At 37.9% G+C, this 15,988-nt stretch overlaps 1 protein-coding gene across 1 annotated transcript in view; it reads left to right on the top strand.

The window, feature by feature from the left end:
* Positions 1 to 15,986, top strand: part of ARFGEF2 (ADP ribosylation factor guanine nucleotide exchange factor 2) — a 39,001-nt gene extending 23,015 nt beyond the window's left edge. Inside the window, exons 23-39 of the mRNA XM_009558768.2 lie at positions 810 to 909; positions 1,677 to 1,717; positions 1,802 to 1,971; positions 2,592 to 2,743; positions 2,902 to 3,074; positions 4,343 to 4,503; positions 5,309 to 5,439; positions 5,534 to 5,663; positions 6,092 to 6,227; positions 6,994 to 7,132; positions 7,221 to 7,275; positions 7,537 to 7,651; positions 7,875 to 8,005; positions 9,000 to 9,168; positions 9,574 to 9,712; positions 10,803 to 10,920; positions 12,419 to 15,986. Coding sequence (XP_009557063.2) covers positions 810 to 909; positions 1,677 to 1,717; positions 1,802 to 1,971; positions 2,592 to 2,743; positions 2,902 to 3,074; positions 4,343 to 4,503; positions 5,309 to 5,439; positions 5,534 to 5,663; positions 6,092 to 6,227; positions 6,994 to 7,132; positions 7,221 to 7,275; positions 7,537 to 7,651; positions 7,875 to 8,005; positions 9,000 to 9,168; positions 9,574 to 9,712; positions 10,803 to 10,920; positions 12,419 to 12,601 — 2,243 coding nt within the window. The 3' untranslated portion in view covers positions 12,602 to 15,986. The remainder of the gene's footprint in view (positions 1 to 809; positions 910 to 1,676; positions 1,718 to 1,801; positions 1,972 to 2,591; positions 2,744 to 2,901; positions 3,075 to 4,342; positions 4,504 to 5,308; positions 5,440 to 5,533; positions 5,664 to 6,091; positions 6,228 to 6,993; positions 7,133 to 7,220; positions 7,276 to 7,536; positions 7,652 to 7,874; positions 8,006 to 8,999; positions 9,169 to 9,573; positions 9,713 to 10,802; positions 10,921 to 12,418) is intronic.
* The last annotated feature ends 2 nt before the right edge of the window (positions 15,987 to 15,988 follow it).

Genomic DNA, 15,988 nt, shown 5'->3' with positions numbered 1-15,988 from the left:
TGAAACTTAAAAAAATGGAACTGTGTATTTCAAGATGCGTTTGTAATTGCCACGTCTGTTCTAACGTTGTAATTAAGATGTTAAACAAAACTCCTCCAAATTGATTTGTTGGAATAGTTTGTTGTCAAAACTGTTTTGCCATAGGTGCCAAGTCATCGTTTTGTTCCAGTAGTATCACTTCTTTCTCTTTATCCTCTGTTTTTAATAGTAAAAATATAAGCTATTTATCTTCACGAGCTAATAGATGTTTCAATGATTGATAATTTGTTTTCCAAAGGAATTTTATCTCTGCATGTTGAATTTGCTGCTCTAGTTCCTATTCTTCCTGCACCTTAGATTTTAAGTTCTAAATTAGAGGGACAAGGCGGGTTGCTTTAATCTTTGGAAAACCATCGAGGAAATGTTTTATTTTGAAAATGCTCCAGAGTTGATGGGATACACAGTGTTGATGCTGAATGTAACAGAACTGTGCCTAGCATTAACTACTGTACTGTCTTGGAGTTAATATTTTTAAGTAATATTTTCTCATTTCCCATCTTATTAAAAGCATTGCATCATCTTAACTTGATAAACATGCTGCTCAAAACACAGTGCCCTAAGGGGAGAATAAAACCCCATGTTTCTTACTTAATGCTTAATTTTGTGGTAATCTGGCACAGATCTGGCCAAGGCACCATCTGCTCTGTGTAAATTACAAGCTAGTTGGAAGCAGTAGTCACTTCTTCTTGCTTACTTGTGTAAAAGTGGGGTGACTATAAATTCATTATTTCATGGTACTAGATTCTGGTTTTAAATGGCTTTTCTTGCAGGTAACCTCGTTGGAAGTGGAGCTGATAAACGGCATATGGCGAGCATTCAAGAGTCTGTGGGAGAGACCAGCTCACAGAGTGTAGTGGTAGCAGTGGACAGGTACTGAAAATATCATCTCTTTCTAGGGAAAAGGGGACTTGAAGTTACTGACCGTCCTCATTACACTTGCAAACTCCAACAGAGACTTTTGTTTTTGAAGCCTGTACTTTATGAGAAAGATGCTGATACTTAGATGCTTTCTGTGGACCAAATAATTACAGCAATAGTCATGCATTCAAACGTAGTATTTATTGCTACATGAATATGTCTATTACCACATCAAAGACTGGGGAATGTTCTCCGCTTGTCATTGTTCTGAACAAACCGCCATCAGTAGTCTCAAGTCCTCTTGAGATTCTGAACAACTGAGGGGGAAGAAGGTACAACCATAGTCGTTCTGCACTCTGTTTCGACGGCCACAGCTTTCAGTATTCTTGAAACGTGTAGAGATCAAGCAGGCATCCAGTAAAGTCTTGCAGCAGAGCTTTCTTAATGTCTTTTTATTTTCTGTGTAAAACTTAACCTACTGTCACCCAAATGAGTGTTCCATCACTATTTGCCTGGCTAAAAATGTCAGCCTGTGCCTGTTTCTTGCAGTGAGGAAGGAGCAGAGTAGACTGTGATTTGCAGCAGGGAAGTGAATGCTTAGATTAGGAGAAGGGCATGAACTGCTGCCAAGGAGTTAAAGTAAGATAGCTGCAGAGTTTTTGGCATGGAGGATTGTAAAGTACCTCCAGGAGATGTGCTTACATTTTCCTGCAGCACTAAGATGCGATTGACTCCTGTGTGTGCGCAGCTAACATTGCAACCATTTGTTTGTTCCACAGGATATTTACAGGATCAACCAGGCTGGATGGAAATGCAATAGGTATGTGTGCTGACCATCTGGTGGGTTACAGGAACTCCTGTAATGTAACATCCTGAACTTAGAGAAGTGTGTTTTCACTTTCAGTTGACTTTGTCCGATGGCTGTGTGCTGTTTCCATGGATGAGCTGGCTTCCCCACACCATCCACGCATGTTCAGCCTGCAGAAAATAGTGGAGATATCGTATTACAACATGAATCGCATTAGGCTACAGTGGTCAAGGATTTGGCACGTGATTGGAGATCACTTCAATAAGGTATTTTTTAAAATCAGATTACAGAACATACATGAATAGCAGGATGACTTTAATCAGCTTTGTCCTTTTATGTTCTTATTTATTAAATAAATTCTTATTTTAAAAAAATCTTATTTTTTAAAATAAATCCATTAAGAGTGCCTAAAGGAAGCACCTATTTAAAAATCTGAAGTGTATAAATAGAAATGGAAGTGTTTATGGGAATGAGCTTTAATCATGTCATTGTATGATACTGTATTTGTAAAACTTATTTATTCGATTGTCTTCTGATCAAATGCCAAGTTAGCTTTCCTCTAAAATATATACAGATGATTCTGGATAATGGAAGTTATTTTCCTTAGGAAACTGGACCGTGTTTGGGTGGTTTTTTTTTAACCTAAGTTTTCTTTTTCTAGTATCTAGATGGCTATTAGTTCCACACTTGTTGTGTACGAAATCCATGGGTCTGTTTAGTTGGATCAAATGACTGAGAAAGCTCTCTCTGAAAGTAACACCCCTGTCTTCTATAAGAGTGTGCTAGTGATTTTCAGTGGACTGACATGCAACTCGAATGATGAATTTGTTACTGATTTTAGTAATACGTTAGCTGGTAAGTGTTTGAAAATATGCTTTTCTTCTAGGTTGGATGTAACCCTAATGAAGATGTTGCCATCTTTGCAGTAGACTCATTAAGGCAGCTGTCAATGAAGTTCCTTGAGAAGGGAGAACTGGCCAACTTCCGCTTCCAGAAAGACTTCCTAAGGCCTTTTGAGCATATTATGAAGAAAAACAGGTGTGATGCACGCAATTTCTGTGTTAGCTTGCTTTAGTCCAACTTAAAGAAGTTACTCGGTGTGAGTTAGATTGTCGAGCGCGTGGGAGTGGCCCAGTTACTTTGTGCCATGGCAAAATTGTAAAAGTCTTCATTTCCTTTTTTTAATTTTTCTTAAGGTCTCCAACGATTCGGGACATGGTGATACGCTGTATTGCTCAGATGGTGAACTCTCAAGCTGGTAATATTCGTTCTGGCTGGAAGAATATCTTTGCAGTCTTTCATCAAGCAGCATCAGACCATGATGGCAATATTGTGGAGTTGGCCTTTCAAACTACAGCACACATAGTTAGTAAGTAATGCTTGACAGATGCAAGTACCCAAATTAGTTTAGCTGCTGGCATTCTGGTTTAAAAGGCCCATCTGAATAAGGCGTTTATATTTCCAAGTAAATAAACACAAGATCTTGCAGCCAGACTGTTTTAAACTCTGCAGCGAGGTCTTACCGATTAAGTCTCCTGATTTCTATGGACAGGAAAAAGTAGATACAGATGGCCTGCTATAAAAGTTTGGAATAGGTTGAATAAGTTTGTATATTGCCCCATCTGCCACAGTAAATTGTTCTGGATTAAGGAACACATTTCATGAACTTCCATGCTGATTCAGTATCACATGTGGGGATCATGAAGCGTGTGAGGCTAATATGTCACTGCTTGTAGAGTTTACTTCATACACTTGACCTGCTTGAGAAGTACATTTGAACAACATAGAATCAGTAGGTTGGAAAAGACTTCTTAGCTCATCGAGTCCAACCATTCCTATCTGGCACTAAACCGTGTCCTAAAGTACCTTGCCTACCTGTCTTTTAAATACCTTTAGGGTAAATACCTTTAGGGTATTTGAAAGACATAACGTGGTGCTGCCCCTTTCAGAGGGACACAACAGACTCAAATATTCTTCAAATGGACCTTTGGCATTGATCATGGCTTTCTTAAATGCCCTGACACTGCCCTCTTCCCATTAAGTAGCATGGAGAAAAACAGCTATGGACAGTACTAATAAATGCCAATAGTACCAAAACTGTTTTTGCTAACTTCAATTGCATAGATCTTTGGAGCTTTTTGTTCAAAAGCTTCTATGCATTAGATTTGCTTTGTATTCAGTCTGTCCGTTAAATCTGAAGTCTAACTGCTTTTTCCTCTCTTGCTACGAATATGAATAATTACAGGCATAGATAATTTAGGTGAATTTAGGTAACTTCATTCACAGCAGGGAAGCCAATATCGAGCTTAATTCCTGTTGCCTCTCAAAATATTTTAAGAGCGTCGAGTTGTATATGCTGTGGGAAGAAACTGAACCGTAGAACAAACCATGAAAATTAAGCCTAGATTTTAAAACTAGTAATTACCTAACCTGAGAAAATGTGATGCTGACAAATTGAGGGCGAAGGGGGACGGGACGCAAGGGAAGACAGAGAACCATATTTAATCTAAAGAGCTGATCCTTTTGTGTGTGTCCAGTCGGTAGGGGCACACTGTGGCTGACATCTGTAGATCAATGCCAGTTTATCTATGGATTTCAATATCAGTAAATTTTAAAAAGTGTATTTGTTCTTCACAGCAAATATTTTTCAACAGCACTTTCCAGCAGCAATTGACTCATTTCAGGATGCAGTAAAATGTCTGTCTGAGTTTGCCTGTAATGTTGCATTTCCGGACACCAGCATGGAAGCTATTAGACTCATTCGGTATTGTGCAAAATATGTTTCGGAAAGACCACAGGTATTTTCTTTTAATTTTTACCCTTGTGTATTCTTACATTACCTGCCTTCTGCTATTAAGCTGAGATTAATCTTATAACAAAGGAAGAGCTTTCACACTCAAACTTTAGTCTCGCAGCAGCGCGTGTTTGTATTAACAGCGTATTCAGAATTGGGTGTCATTTTGGTATTATGTAAGCAGTAAACTAGGGCTAATTAAAAAATTAATTCTTACCAGTCCAAATTGGAAATAACTGAAGTAGTCCTTTGTTTACAGTGTTAGGATGACTTGGAAAGCAATAATTCTCATTCAGTTGCCCTAATTACATCTAGCTAAGTTAAATCTGTTATGAACGTGCATGGTTTTCTACATTAGTCTGTGTGAATACTTAATATAAAAATCACTCTGCTGCAAAGAGCCAGGAGTTAGATTGCAGTTGCATGTTGCGATGTGCATGCTGTACTCAGTATGCCAGAAAAGCGTCAAACTGCTTTATGCAAAACTTAGAATTCCTTATTACCTGTATTTATGTAACTGTTGCCTGTTGTTAAATTTCCTGGAGTTTGGACTTAGGAAGCAACTTGTAAAGCCTTTAGCAGAACTGAAGTAAAATGGATTTAAGTGTTTATTTTCCATACATTTTTGCAATATTTTCATAAATAGTTGTGCCAGTTTTATACTTGGGTTTACAGGATTTGAGTGTTAATGGTAGAAACTAAGCTAACTTGTCAAGTTTGTGCCACTAGTACTATCTAAATCCGTCAGGTTTAAAGACTTTTGAGACTTTTTTTTTTTTCATAATCTCTTTTCCCTGCCCATCTCCAAGGTATTAAGAGAATACACGAGTGATGACATGAATGTTGCTCCTGGTGACAGAGTGTGGGTCAGAGGGTGGTTTCCCATCTTATTTGAACTTTCTTGTATCATCAATCGCTGCAAACTCGATGTTCGAACAAGGTAATAAAGCTTTTCTTTTTTTTTGTGTTCAGTTAGTGAGGAGATCATAGGTATGCATTTTAATATCTTTTCCTTTGTTTGCATTTGTTTATAGAGGCTTGACAGTGATGTTTGAAATAATGAAGAGTTATGGCCATACCTTTGAAAAACACTGGTGGCAAGATCTGTTCAGAATTGTCTTTCGCATTTTTGATAATATGAAACTCCCCGAACAACAAACAGAGGTAAAAACAACCAACAAAAAGGCATGCAAATGCTAGTTGTTTTTTTAAGAATTCAAACAATCCAAACAGCAGTTTGTATTGCTTGTTTTATCAGTATATTTCCACCCCACGCTGCCCAAACCTCATATAGAACGCACTTTATTCTGTGGTGTCCATGAAACATGTCGTGGTATCCAGTGACCTGTTGGTCTGAATATTTTCAAGGAGAATATTCACGCTTTGTGAAAATGTGTAGTTTTCTGAGCAGTATTCATTTGGCCTCTAAATACTTCTGACAAGGCATCTGCAGTAGTGTGAGGCTTCTTAGTTTTATCTGAATTCTGCTCCTCTCTTCAGAGACCACATCCTTTGAACACCTGTGCATAAGCTAAGTGCCATCATCATAGAACCACCCTTATAAAAACAAAGACTTCTCTTTTTTCCCCTAGAAATCTGAGTGGATGACTACTACATGCAATCATGCTCTTTATGCCATCTGTGATGTATTTACGCAGTTTTATGAAGCTTTAAATGAGATCCTTCTTCCTGACATACTTGCACAGTTACACTGGTGTGTAAAACAAGGTACCTTATTTACTTGTATCTTCTGATTAATGTATTTAAATGGTTATTATTTAAGAAGGGGAAAGTTCACTGAATTTTAGAAGAATGAAAACTACCATTAGGACAATATATTATGTAGTAGATGGATGAAGTATCTTAAATATTCAGGTATCGTTCTACTTGATCAGTTTGGCAGCCATCCTGTTAATGTGTTCATGGTGCTGTTGTGATAGACCAGAAGCTTCTAAAGGCTTGTGTTCATCTTCTGCCAACAACCTTTCTCCATTTGGCTGCATGGATAAAATGCCTCATTTATTTACACGCATATATATATCTATGCATTCTGATTTTTTTTCTTTTTTTCTTTTCTCCCAGCCATCTAGTAGTAGTACTTTTAAATAAGACTTTCTGAAAATGTGTTTTGTTTTGGGCTCCAACTGTTATACGTGAAATCCTGCATGTCGCTAGCATGGAACCATGGGGTCTACCTTGCAAGAGATCATAAGCTTCTAAATGGTGCCTTTGTATGCTTCCTTTCTGCTTCTCTCCTGTCCTTTGTCTTCCCTGTTTTGGGGTTTCAAACTCTTGAAGTCTGTTTATAAACACTTCTTATTCAGAAGGTTCCTAAACTTTATATTATTGTAATATACTTTATAAGGAGGCTTTGAGCTATGATACCCTGCGTTTCATAATATTGGTGAAAATGTTTAACAGAGACGTAATAGAGAATGCTTAACTTTCCATTGATGCTGCAGAAGCTCATAAATGTGGAACATTTCTTTCGCAGATAATGAGCAGTTGGCTCGATCAGGTACAAACTGCCTAGAAAACCTGGTAATACTAAATGGACAGAAATTCAGCCCTGAAGTCTGGGGCCAGACATGCAATTGTATGCTAGAAATCTTCAAAACTACTATTCCTCATGTGTAAGTTGATAAATTTAATTCTCATGCTAATACCTGATTCAAGAGCAACAATGATCACATTTTTTGTTTGCTTTTTTTATTTGTGAAGCTTGCTGACGTGGAGGCCTGCAGGAATGGAGGAAGATTCATCTGAAAAACACTTGGTAAGAGTTAATTAGGTGTAATAAACTAACTTGCAGGGGGTTGTGTTAGCTTTGCTTTTGAAACATTTAATTGTGGTAAATGTGCTTGACAACAAATACTGGAATTGACATTAGCTTGTATTTGGTATTATTGTAAATTAAGATATTAGGAATGGATGCAGGAAGCCTTTGAATCTAAGGTTAGTGAAGTCATCTGAAAACTGATAGCTGATCAGTAGATAGTGTTTTGAATTCCTACACTTATTCTGCATTCTCTTCTAGGATTTAGACCTAGATCGCCAGTCTTTGAGCAGCATGGATAAAAATGCTTCAGAGAGAGGACAAAGTCAGTTTTCGAATCCAACAGATGAGAGCTGGAAAGGTGGCCCTTATGCGAGTAAGGAAAACATGTAGTTTTATTAGAAGCTGTTCTTAGTCCACTTGTGTAGCTCCATAGAAAAAGGTTTGGGGCGCTTAAACTTGGGGTATATCTTTAGAACTTGTGTTTATGCCTTGCAGTGAAATATCTTTTTATAAGATTATTCACAGCATCGCAAAATACGAAAATGCTAATGGTAATGTAGTTGTCATAAGTAACTTGTGTTACTCCATGTCATTAGACCAGAAACTATTTGCTGGCCTCCTCATAAAGTGTGTGGTACAGCTGGAATTGATACAGACCATTGATAATATAGTGTTCTACCCAGCAACAAGCAAGAAGGAAGATGCTGAGCACATGGCTGCAGCTCAGGTACCATCAGACTTATTTATAACCTTGTTTGGCAGTAAAGTACAAAGGCTGTCCAATGCTCTGAAGTGTTTACAAAATATATACTCTCTTTTTCTAGCTCTCAACACTGCCCTGAATGCGTGTGTCATTACTCTTACGCTGTGATTTTTTTTCACTGCCTCCAGTGTTTCCTGGCAGTCTCCCTGTTGCATTATTATATCAACACTATTTTTATTATCAATACAATGTATTATCATTGCTTTTCTAACAAATGCGTACTCATCAAGAATGTTTTTTGTTTGTTTGGGGGAGAGCATTCTTTTCTGTTGTTTAGCTTGAGAGTCTTCATTTAGCTGCAGCTGAGGCTTTGCTCACCTTCTGTGTGTTTACACAGGAGGAGATGCAGAAATTGAACTTGAGTGAGGTTAATGGGCAAGATTTAACATTTTACCTGTGTTGGAGAGGTCCTTGTCCCTGAAAACTCTCTGATTTTAGGGAACAGTGCAAGATAGCTCTTGCTTGGCTATGATAATAAAGCCCTAAGCTAGAAGTCTGGGCTAGTTGGTGTTTTGGGGGTGGTGTAGTTAAATTCCTAATGAATTTAACTACAATCAATTTTAATGAAACTTGACATGACCCAAAGATGGGCAATTTCTATGCCATGCAACATTTAAACTTGCACTGTTGTTGTGGTTCATTTTGCTGTTTTTCAGAATTCAGCAGACTTAGTCAGCTGCTAGAGGGGAGGAAATGCTATATATTGTACTGCTGTGACTTTTTTTATGCCTTGATAAGAGAGGTTCTTCCCTTGATATTAATGATTATTTTTCTTATCAATAACTGTGATAGATCATAACTTCTCTCTTCTAAAATGTACTACTAAAAAAGAGTACAACTCTGATATTTGACAGGACCACTCCGCTGTGTTTTATTACACTAATTTCACTTGCACCTAAAAATGGAATGAGGAGTTAGTGATATTAGCACTCCTTTCCTCTTCTTCCCCCACCTTTAGCGAGACGCATTAGATGCAGTTATCTGTATCGACACGGAAGACCAAGGAATGTATAAATACATGTCGTCACATCACCTCTTTAAGTTACTAGATTGCCTGCAAGAGTCTCATTCATTTTCAAAAGCCTTTAATTCAAATTATGAACAGCGAACTGTGTTGTGGAGAGCAGGTGAGACTTATTTTTAGTTTGATAAATACCGATATTTTTAGTTTGATAAAATACTAAGCTCCACTTCTAGCTTTAGTTATCAAGATATAAAAGTATCTATTGCGATCATCCCTACAGTTAATCTGACAGTGCTGCATGCTTTTATTATTTGTCTCCTTCCTGATAACTTGAATAAATCTGTTTGCAAAATTATCTGCTTTTGGATTAAAGTAGAGCTATGCAGTTGGTACTACTGTAGTTAAATATCTTTATAAATAGGTGAGGTGTCAAGTAAAGTCAAGGAAGAAGAAATACCATCTGGGCAAGAAATCATTACTTTTCACTAGTGAAGATACTGTTGATAAACTTTACCTTGGCCAGTAACTACAAATGTGAGTGTTCCCTCTCTCCATGTGTGATTTTTAGGGTTCAAGGGTAAATCAAAACCCAATCTCTTAAAACAAGAGACCAGCAGCTTGGCTTGTTGCTTGAGAATACTCTTTCGAATGTATGTGGATGAAAACCGACGGGACTCCTGGGATGCCATACAACAACGACTGCTTAGGTAAGAGCATCAGCTTTATTCTGGTGTGTTCTGTTTTCAGCATCTGTGGTGTGTGCACGGACTGTTTGAAGTTGCTAAGCAGAGTGGGCAAAGCATATGGAGATATGGATATTGATATAGATATGACTACTCTATTAAAAGTGGATTTAGCAATAAGGAAGCAATCTAACTGGAATAAATGAAATGCCCTCTTGCCTGACATAAACTGTTCTCTCCAAAAGTGGTGGTGTATGAATACTTCTCACATCTGAGTACAGAATGATATTCATACGTATAATAGGGTAAAGTAATCTAAACAGTGCAGTGTAAGCCACTGCATACCTGAAACATAGGTTAATGTAGAAAATGATGCTAAATGAATATAAAAGGGTATTGGAGTCCCTTTTATTTGAAAAATGCATTGTTGGTACATAGAAGTTCAGAGTACTAATCTCTAATCAAATGTAAAGAACTCTTAAAATTGCTATTGGCATTAATGCAGTGGATTCCGGTAGCATTCTGATTTATCAGCATCTTTGGACATATTAATCTTTTTAGTGAGTAAAAGAGGAGTTTCCGTTCCCCTTTTAATGAAAATAGTGCCCCCAAAAAGCCATGGTAAGTGGTACAGTTTGTGCCTTGTGTTGATGGTCTGCAGCAAGGACCAGATATTTATTAATGCAATAGAAATCCCTCTTTAATCCGTGATGCTGAGCTCTGCAGATCTTTACTAAAGCAGTCTGGCTTTGGAGGGAGAGTTCTTTCATGTTGCTGTTGCCTAAGCTGTCGCAGTGTAAGGATCGGGAATTGATGTTTAGTGATTGAAGGTGACAGTTCTCTAATTACAGAATGCTTAAGAGGGAAATCAGACTCTTCCACCTCTGATTCTATGGTTCTATGTTGACAACATGAAAACTATTTCAATTCAGTTATCTGTAACAACTACTGTTACAGAAGAATCGCCAATCACGTTGCATGCGATTGAAAACTCCCCCATGGAAAAGCATCTTGCTTTTGAAAACAAAATACACTAAAAGGGCAAACAATGTGTGTTATAATAACCTTTTGTGGGTTTTCTTTACCATTTGTGTGAACTGTGTCATCTCTTCAGTGTATGCAGTGAAGCCCTGGCGTATTTTATTACCGTGAATTCAGAAAGCCATAGGGAAGCTTGGACCAATCTCCTGCTGTTGCTTTTAACAAAAACACTAAAAATCAGTGATGAAAAGGTAAGACCAGGCTGGAAGTCATGTCTTCTTTGCATTCAGGTATGTTTTCATTTCTGCTTCTGTTGAATGCAGTCATCGCTATCATCCATATTGGAAGGTGACAGGTTTGCTTATTCTCATAGCGTGTGCTCCCCTTGAAATATAGCAGTCATTACATCTTCATTTTTTGCAAGCATTCTATGTTGTAAAAATCAGACTGTATACATGGAATTCACAGCTATATGGAAGTATTGATAGAATTACTGCAGAGCTTTCATATAAAAGCGCAATGAGTGTGCAGTAATGGATGGGCTTCTGCTGTGTAACAGCTGCACGGGAATGGTAGAGGTAAATTTCACTGCTATAAAACTGGAATCCTGGTTCCTTGATAGTAATGGCAAAAAATAATTCTCAGGATCCTGACTCTTTTTGAGGAAAAAGTGAGTGCAGATATTCCCTACTGTATTAGGACAGGCAGGGGAACTTCTGGATGTGTATTCTTAGGTTCTGTGTTGCAAAGTGTTTAATTTTACTTCACTCTTCTGTAGTTTGGACTGTTTGTGATTTATTGATATTTTAGGAAATTGATAATATTGGTGCCTTGGCATTTCCATATAGCAGCGATTTAGTGATGCCTGGTGGTTGTGAGAAGTCTTGACTCTCTGTAGATAGAGTAGCAGGTTTCTCATGCCTTAGTACACAGTCTCAGCACCTTTTTTATACTAAAAGTTCTGTGGTGAAAGTGTTCCATCAACTTTCCATGTAAGTAGTACGGACCACTATGAGGAAAGCAATAGAGGACAAAACTAATTTCTTCCTGTGTAAATTCATGACAGGTTCTGATCCCTTATGTCAAAAGGGGTGTAACAGAGCTGGAAAAGGTTTGAAGGGGTCTAACAGGAGTAAGGGATATAGACTGGCTCCCATACATGGAACTGTATGTGGGTTAGACTTGTAGTCAGTTATCTTTTATCTGGAAAAGAAAGAAAAATGAGAGGTACATAAAGTCTTCATTACCACAAGGAGAAGGGAAGGACATACTGCAAGAGACAGTGAATGAGTTTTGGAGATGGCAAGGCACTGGATGGGGTTAAACTCCCAAACAGACACATAATGGAGATATTTCTTCAGGAATTGGTTCAGTCCTGGAAGGCTTTATGTGTTATGGATGATATTTTAAAGAGGCTGGAGAAGCAGCTGGACAAATTCGCATCGGAGGGTGATGCTGCTACAAGTAGTCCCCGCTACTACCTCTAGCCTACAAATCCCCGAGCCACAAAAGTCTCACTCTATTGTAGGGAAATAATGCCAAATGTGTGCTGTGTGTGTGGTCTCCTTTAGGCATCTGCTGCGGCTGCTGCAAAAAACACTGGGCTTGATGGCCATTTGGCCATCCAGGGGGGCCTTTGATCGGGTGAGACTTGTGTTTTAACAAATTGGTGTAGACATGAATGTGGAAAAATTGCACTTTCCTGTAGTAATCAAGAATAATGCTCTTTTTTCATTTCTTCTTTGACAGTTTAAGGCACATGCTTCAACGTACTATCCATACTTGTGTGAAATCATGCAGTTTGACCTGATTCCTGAGCTTCGAGCTGTGCTGCGGAAGTTCTTCCTGCGTATAGGTGTTGTGTTCAAAATCTGCATAACGGAGGAACAGATACGGACAACGGGAAAAAATTTACCCTCATGGCAGCCCTAAGTAGGGTTGGTTATGTCTGCTTGTACATAAGGCTATGTTCCAGTGATGGATTAAAGAGGATGGGGAAAAATGGGACCCTGGTGTATCAGCACAGCAGCAAGTTACCCTTACTACAGTGGCATTTGGGGAGAAGGAAAGAATCCTGTTGTATCCATACTACAAAACTCTCAGCAGTTTTATTAAAATTATTGCTTACAGGGTTAATACAGTAGATGTAAAGTCTCTTCGTTTCAATGCTAGTCATCCTTATGACCAAGTCTGTCTTCTAGTCTTTTATCAATTGTTCAGTCTTGCATCCCAGCTAAATCTGATAAATCAGCTGGATTCCTAAGTAGAAATTACGCCCCATGGAAATAGTGAATATAGTTGTATAGCTTTGTGATGTTAGCACGTGTTCATAATAAACTGTACTGCAGTGGCTGATGACCGCCTAAGATCATGCTGGGTTCTTCTTTGGGTGTCCATGATGAGGCCAGGCAGTGTGTTACGTCTTTTGAAGTGGACAGCCTGTAGGATATTTGGGAAAGGGTGTTCCTCCTGTTTAGGAAGTTATTTTTAAGACCTTTTATTTTAATCTCAATGTTTCATCTTCTGAGACTTGTTTTTGGGTTTATGGAAGGTTTTACCTCAGAAGCACACAATAGCATCTGCTCTATTGAGCTTGTTAGTCTCGAGTTACAGGCATTTAAGAAAAAAAAGACTTAAACTTTCCATTTACTTTCATACGTTGCCATGGGCAAGGCATATACAGTAATGTGAAAAGCAAAGTTCAGAACAAATAAACCCACCTTTTTTACCCTTGAGTACAGTGTATTTAGTAGTAATTGTTTAGCAAGAAGTCCTAACCTTAATAGATATGAGGTTCTGTTGCTTTTTACTGCAGATCTGCAAAATCTGATTTGTCTTTTTGCGCACACCATTTTGTTCTCAACTCTTAGTTCCTATTGCAATCAAAAAAAAAAAATTAATTCCCACAAAACTGCTGTAGCAAAATTAAACAAGTTTGTTCATATAATTTAAGAGTTACTGATACATTTCTATGCTTTGAACATATCTGTGAAGCAAACATAACTGGGCACTGCAACTTTGCTTTGCCCAAGAGATCTGTCTCGTTTGGAAATTCAACAGTTTTGTGACAACTGTTTCCATGACAGAACACCAGTTTGCAGTTGAAGTGCTGCATAAATGAGGTCTGTTCTTTGGAATAATTTTAATTTCAAGACTTCTCTAAACTGGAAGAATGTGGCAGGAGAGGTTCCACTTCCTAATATAATGTATTATATTAACTAAAAATACCTAAAATATAACGGTATTTTAAAAGGAAACAAAACAAACAATCTACTTGAATGGTATTAAGGTTTAACCTTATCAGGTTTAACCAGGTATTTTGCTTTTTTGAGTTTCCTGGTAGGGCGCCCATAGTTGAGGTTGTCTTGGGATATTCTGCTCTGAGAGCTGTTGGGATTCCTTTTCCCTATTTGTTTGTTGGTTTGTTTGTTGGAGGAGGTGTGTGTGTGAGAGCTTTTTCCAAAGGGTTCATATGGTGCTCTTCAGTAAATTGGCTCATTCCACGTCAGCATTATTTGGGAATGGTTTTGCAGTTGATAGTAGTGATAGGGCTTATTTTGACTTTTTATTTTTAACCAAAGAAAAATAAATGGTGGTTGTGGCTCTATACCTTTTAAATGACCCTTAGATTAAATCTATACACTAATGTTCAATAGAAGGGAATATATGGTTATATCTTACAATAGGAAAAGACTGAAAAATAAGGAATGCTGATATTTAACTTGCTGCGTTTGAAATGTCCTTTTGTGTTGCATTTAGTCTAGTTGCTCATTCCCTGGTAATGTAACTTCATTCATTACAGTAAAAATGAAGTATTTATTTTAATTCTATTTAAATCTGTAAGAATTGGGTTATTCCTTTTCTTCCAATCCTAGATAGTTCTAAAGAAAATATTTGAAACTTTATTTTTCAGGTTTTGAATATGTCACTGCCTCATTGAATGTATACCCTGTCAAAACACAGACTTGTAAAATTTGCATGCTGCTTTTGTGTTTTACAGTTTTGAAAGCCCTACAACTAGTCTTGAAAGAAGTATTTTAATTTTCGTATCTTAAATTACTTTACTGTTGCATTGTGGGCTTTCTTTACAGTAATGCGCAACATTTGTACTCTCTCCACATATAGAATAAGGGCCTTTAATCAATCCTTTCCTTCAGCCTTAGTTCTGAGACTGTTCTTTTATTTAAATAAAGCTTTTAGTGTATTTATACCATTTATAAACTGCTGCAATTAGGTGTGCGACATCAAAGCATCCTAGACTCCTAGCTAGGTGAAGGAGAAAGGGGACCGGAATGCAGTTGCAGTATGACAGCCTTAATCATGTCAGTTTTCTGGAACTGATTGTACACGTTAAAGCAATAAGAACGGTATGCGAAGCATACTACCTGCAGCCGTTGTATTTGCAGCCAATGTTTGGTGTCCCTGATACCGTCAGAAAGATCATAACCCAGAGACACCTTAATGCAGCTAAAACTGCTGAGCCAAAGCTCCTGCAGCAGTCACTGCTGGCTCCGATCTTGTCCTGGCTCTGCTGGTGGTGGCTTGGCTGCCTGGCGTGGAGCTGGCACTGAGGACAAGGCTCCGTGTCAGCGTATCCTAGAGGAGATGGAGGCATCTGTGCAATACGTGGAGTAACAAGAAGTAACCTCTTAGACTTTTAAAGTAGTGTTATGCAACAAATTAAACTGTAAACTGATTTACCTGTAATGGCCTAAATAGGGAGACTGCATGATATTTATTACTTCTGATTTTGGAACCTTTGAGGAAATAGGTAGGCGGGGAGGATGCTGAGGAAAACCCCTTTCATGTTGATTCTATTGTGTCTTATAGCACAAGAAAACATTATTTTTACAGCAGTTTGTTATCCCTGTCTCATATCTCACCTTCCAAATCAACAATCTAAAACAATGCTCACTGATCCAAGGAAACCCCCCTTCTTGGCTCAGTGCTGAGAATAAGATTAAAAATAGTAACTTTTAGTCCGAAGTAGAAGGAAGCTGTGGCTGTCAAAAGCACAGCTCCCTTTCATGTCAGTTCCCTTTGTTCAGCACCTTTCATGTTATTTCTGTGTAAAATGTATGTTTTCACATATTTAAAATGCCTGAGTTCTTTGAAGATCTCCATATTAAGTGCATTTAATATCAATAATTTAAAGAAGAGCATTCCTTGCCCAATGGATGTACATTTTTGAGAGAAAACCAAAATTATATATGGGAAAAAAAAAAAACTATGTAAAGTTTTCTACATGAGAATACGCTGTATGATACTGTTATAATATTCCATGCTTTAATCAAGTGGTAAATCAATAAAGTTTTAAGA

The sequence above is a fragment of the Cuculus canorus genome, chromosome 16, assembly GCF_017976375.1.
Source record: "Cuculus canorus isolate bCucCan1 chromosome 16, bCucCan1.pri, whole genome shotgun sequence".
NCBI lineage: Eukaryota > Metazoa > Chordata > Aves > Cuculiformes > Cuculidae > Cuculus > Cuculus canorus.
Note: the sequence above shows the minus strand (reverse complement) of the source record. Positions and strands in the feature narration are given on the sequence as shown.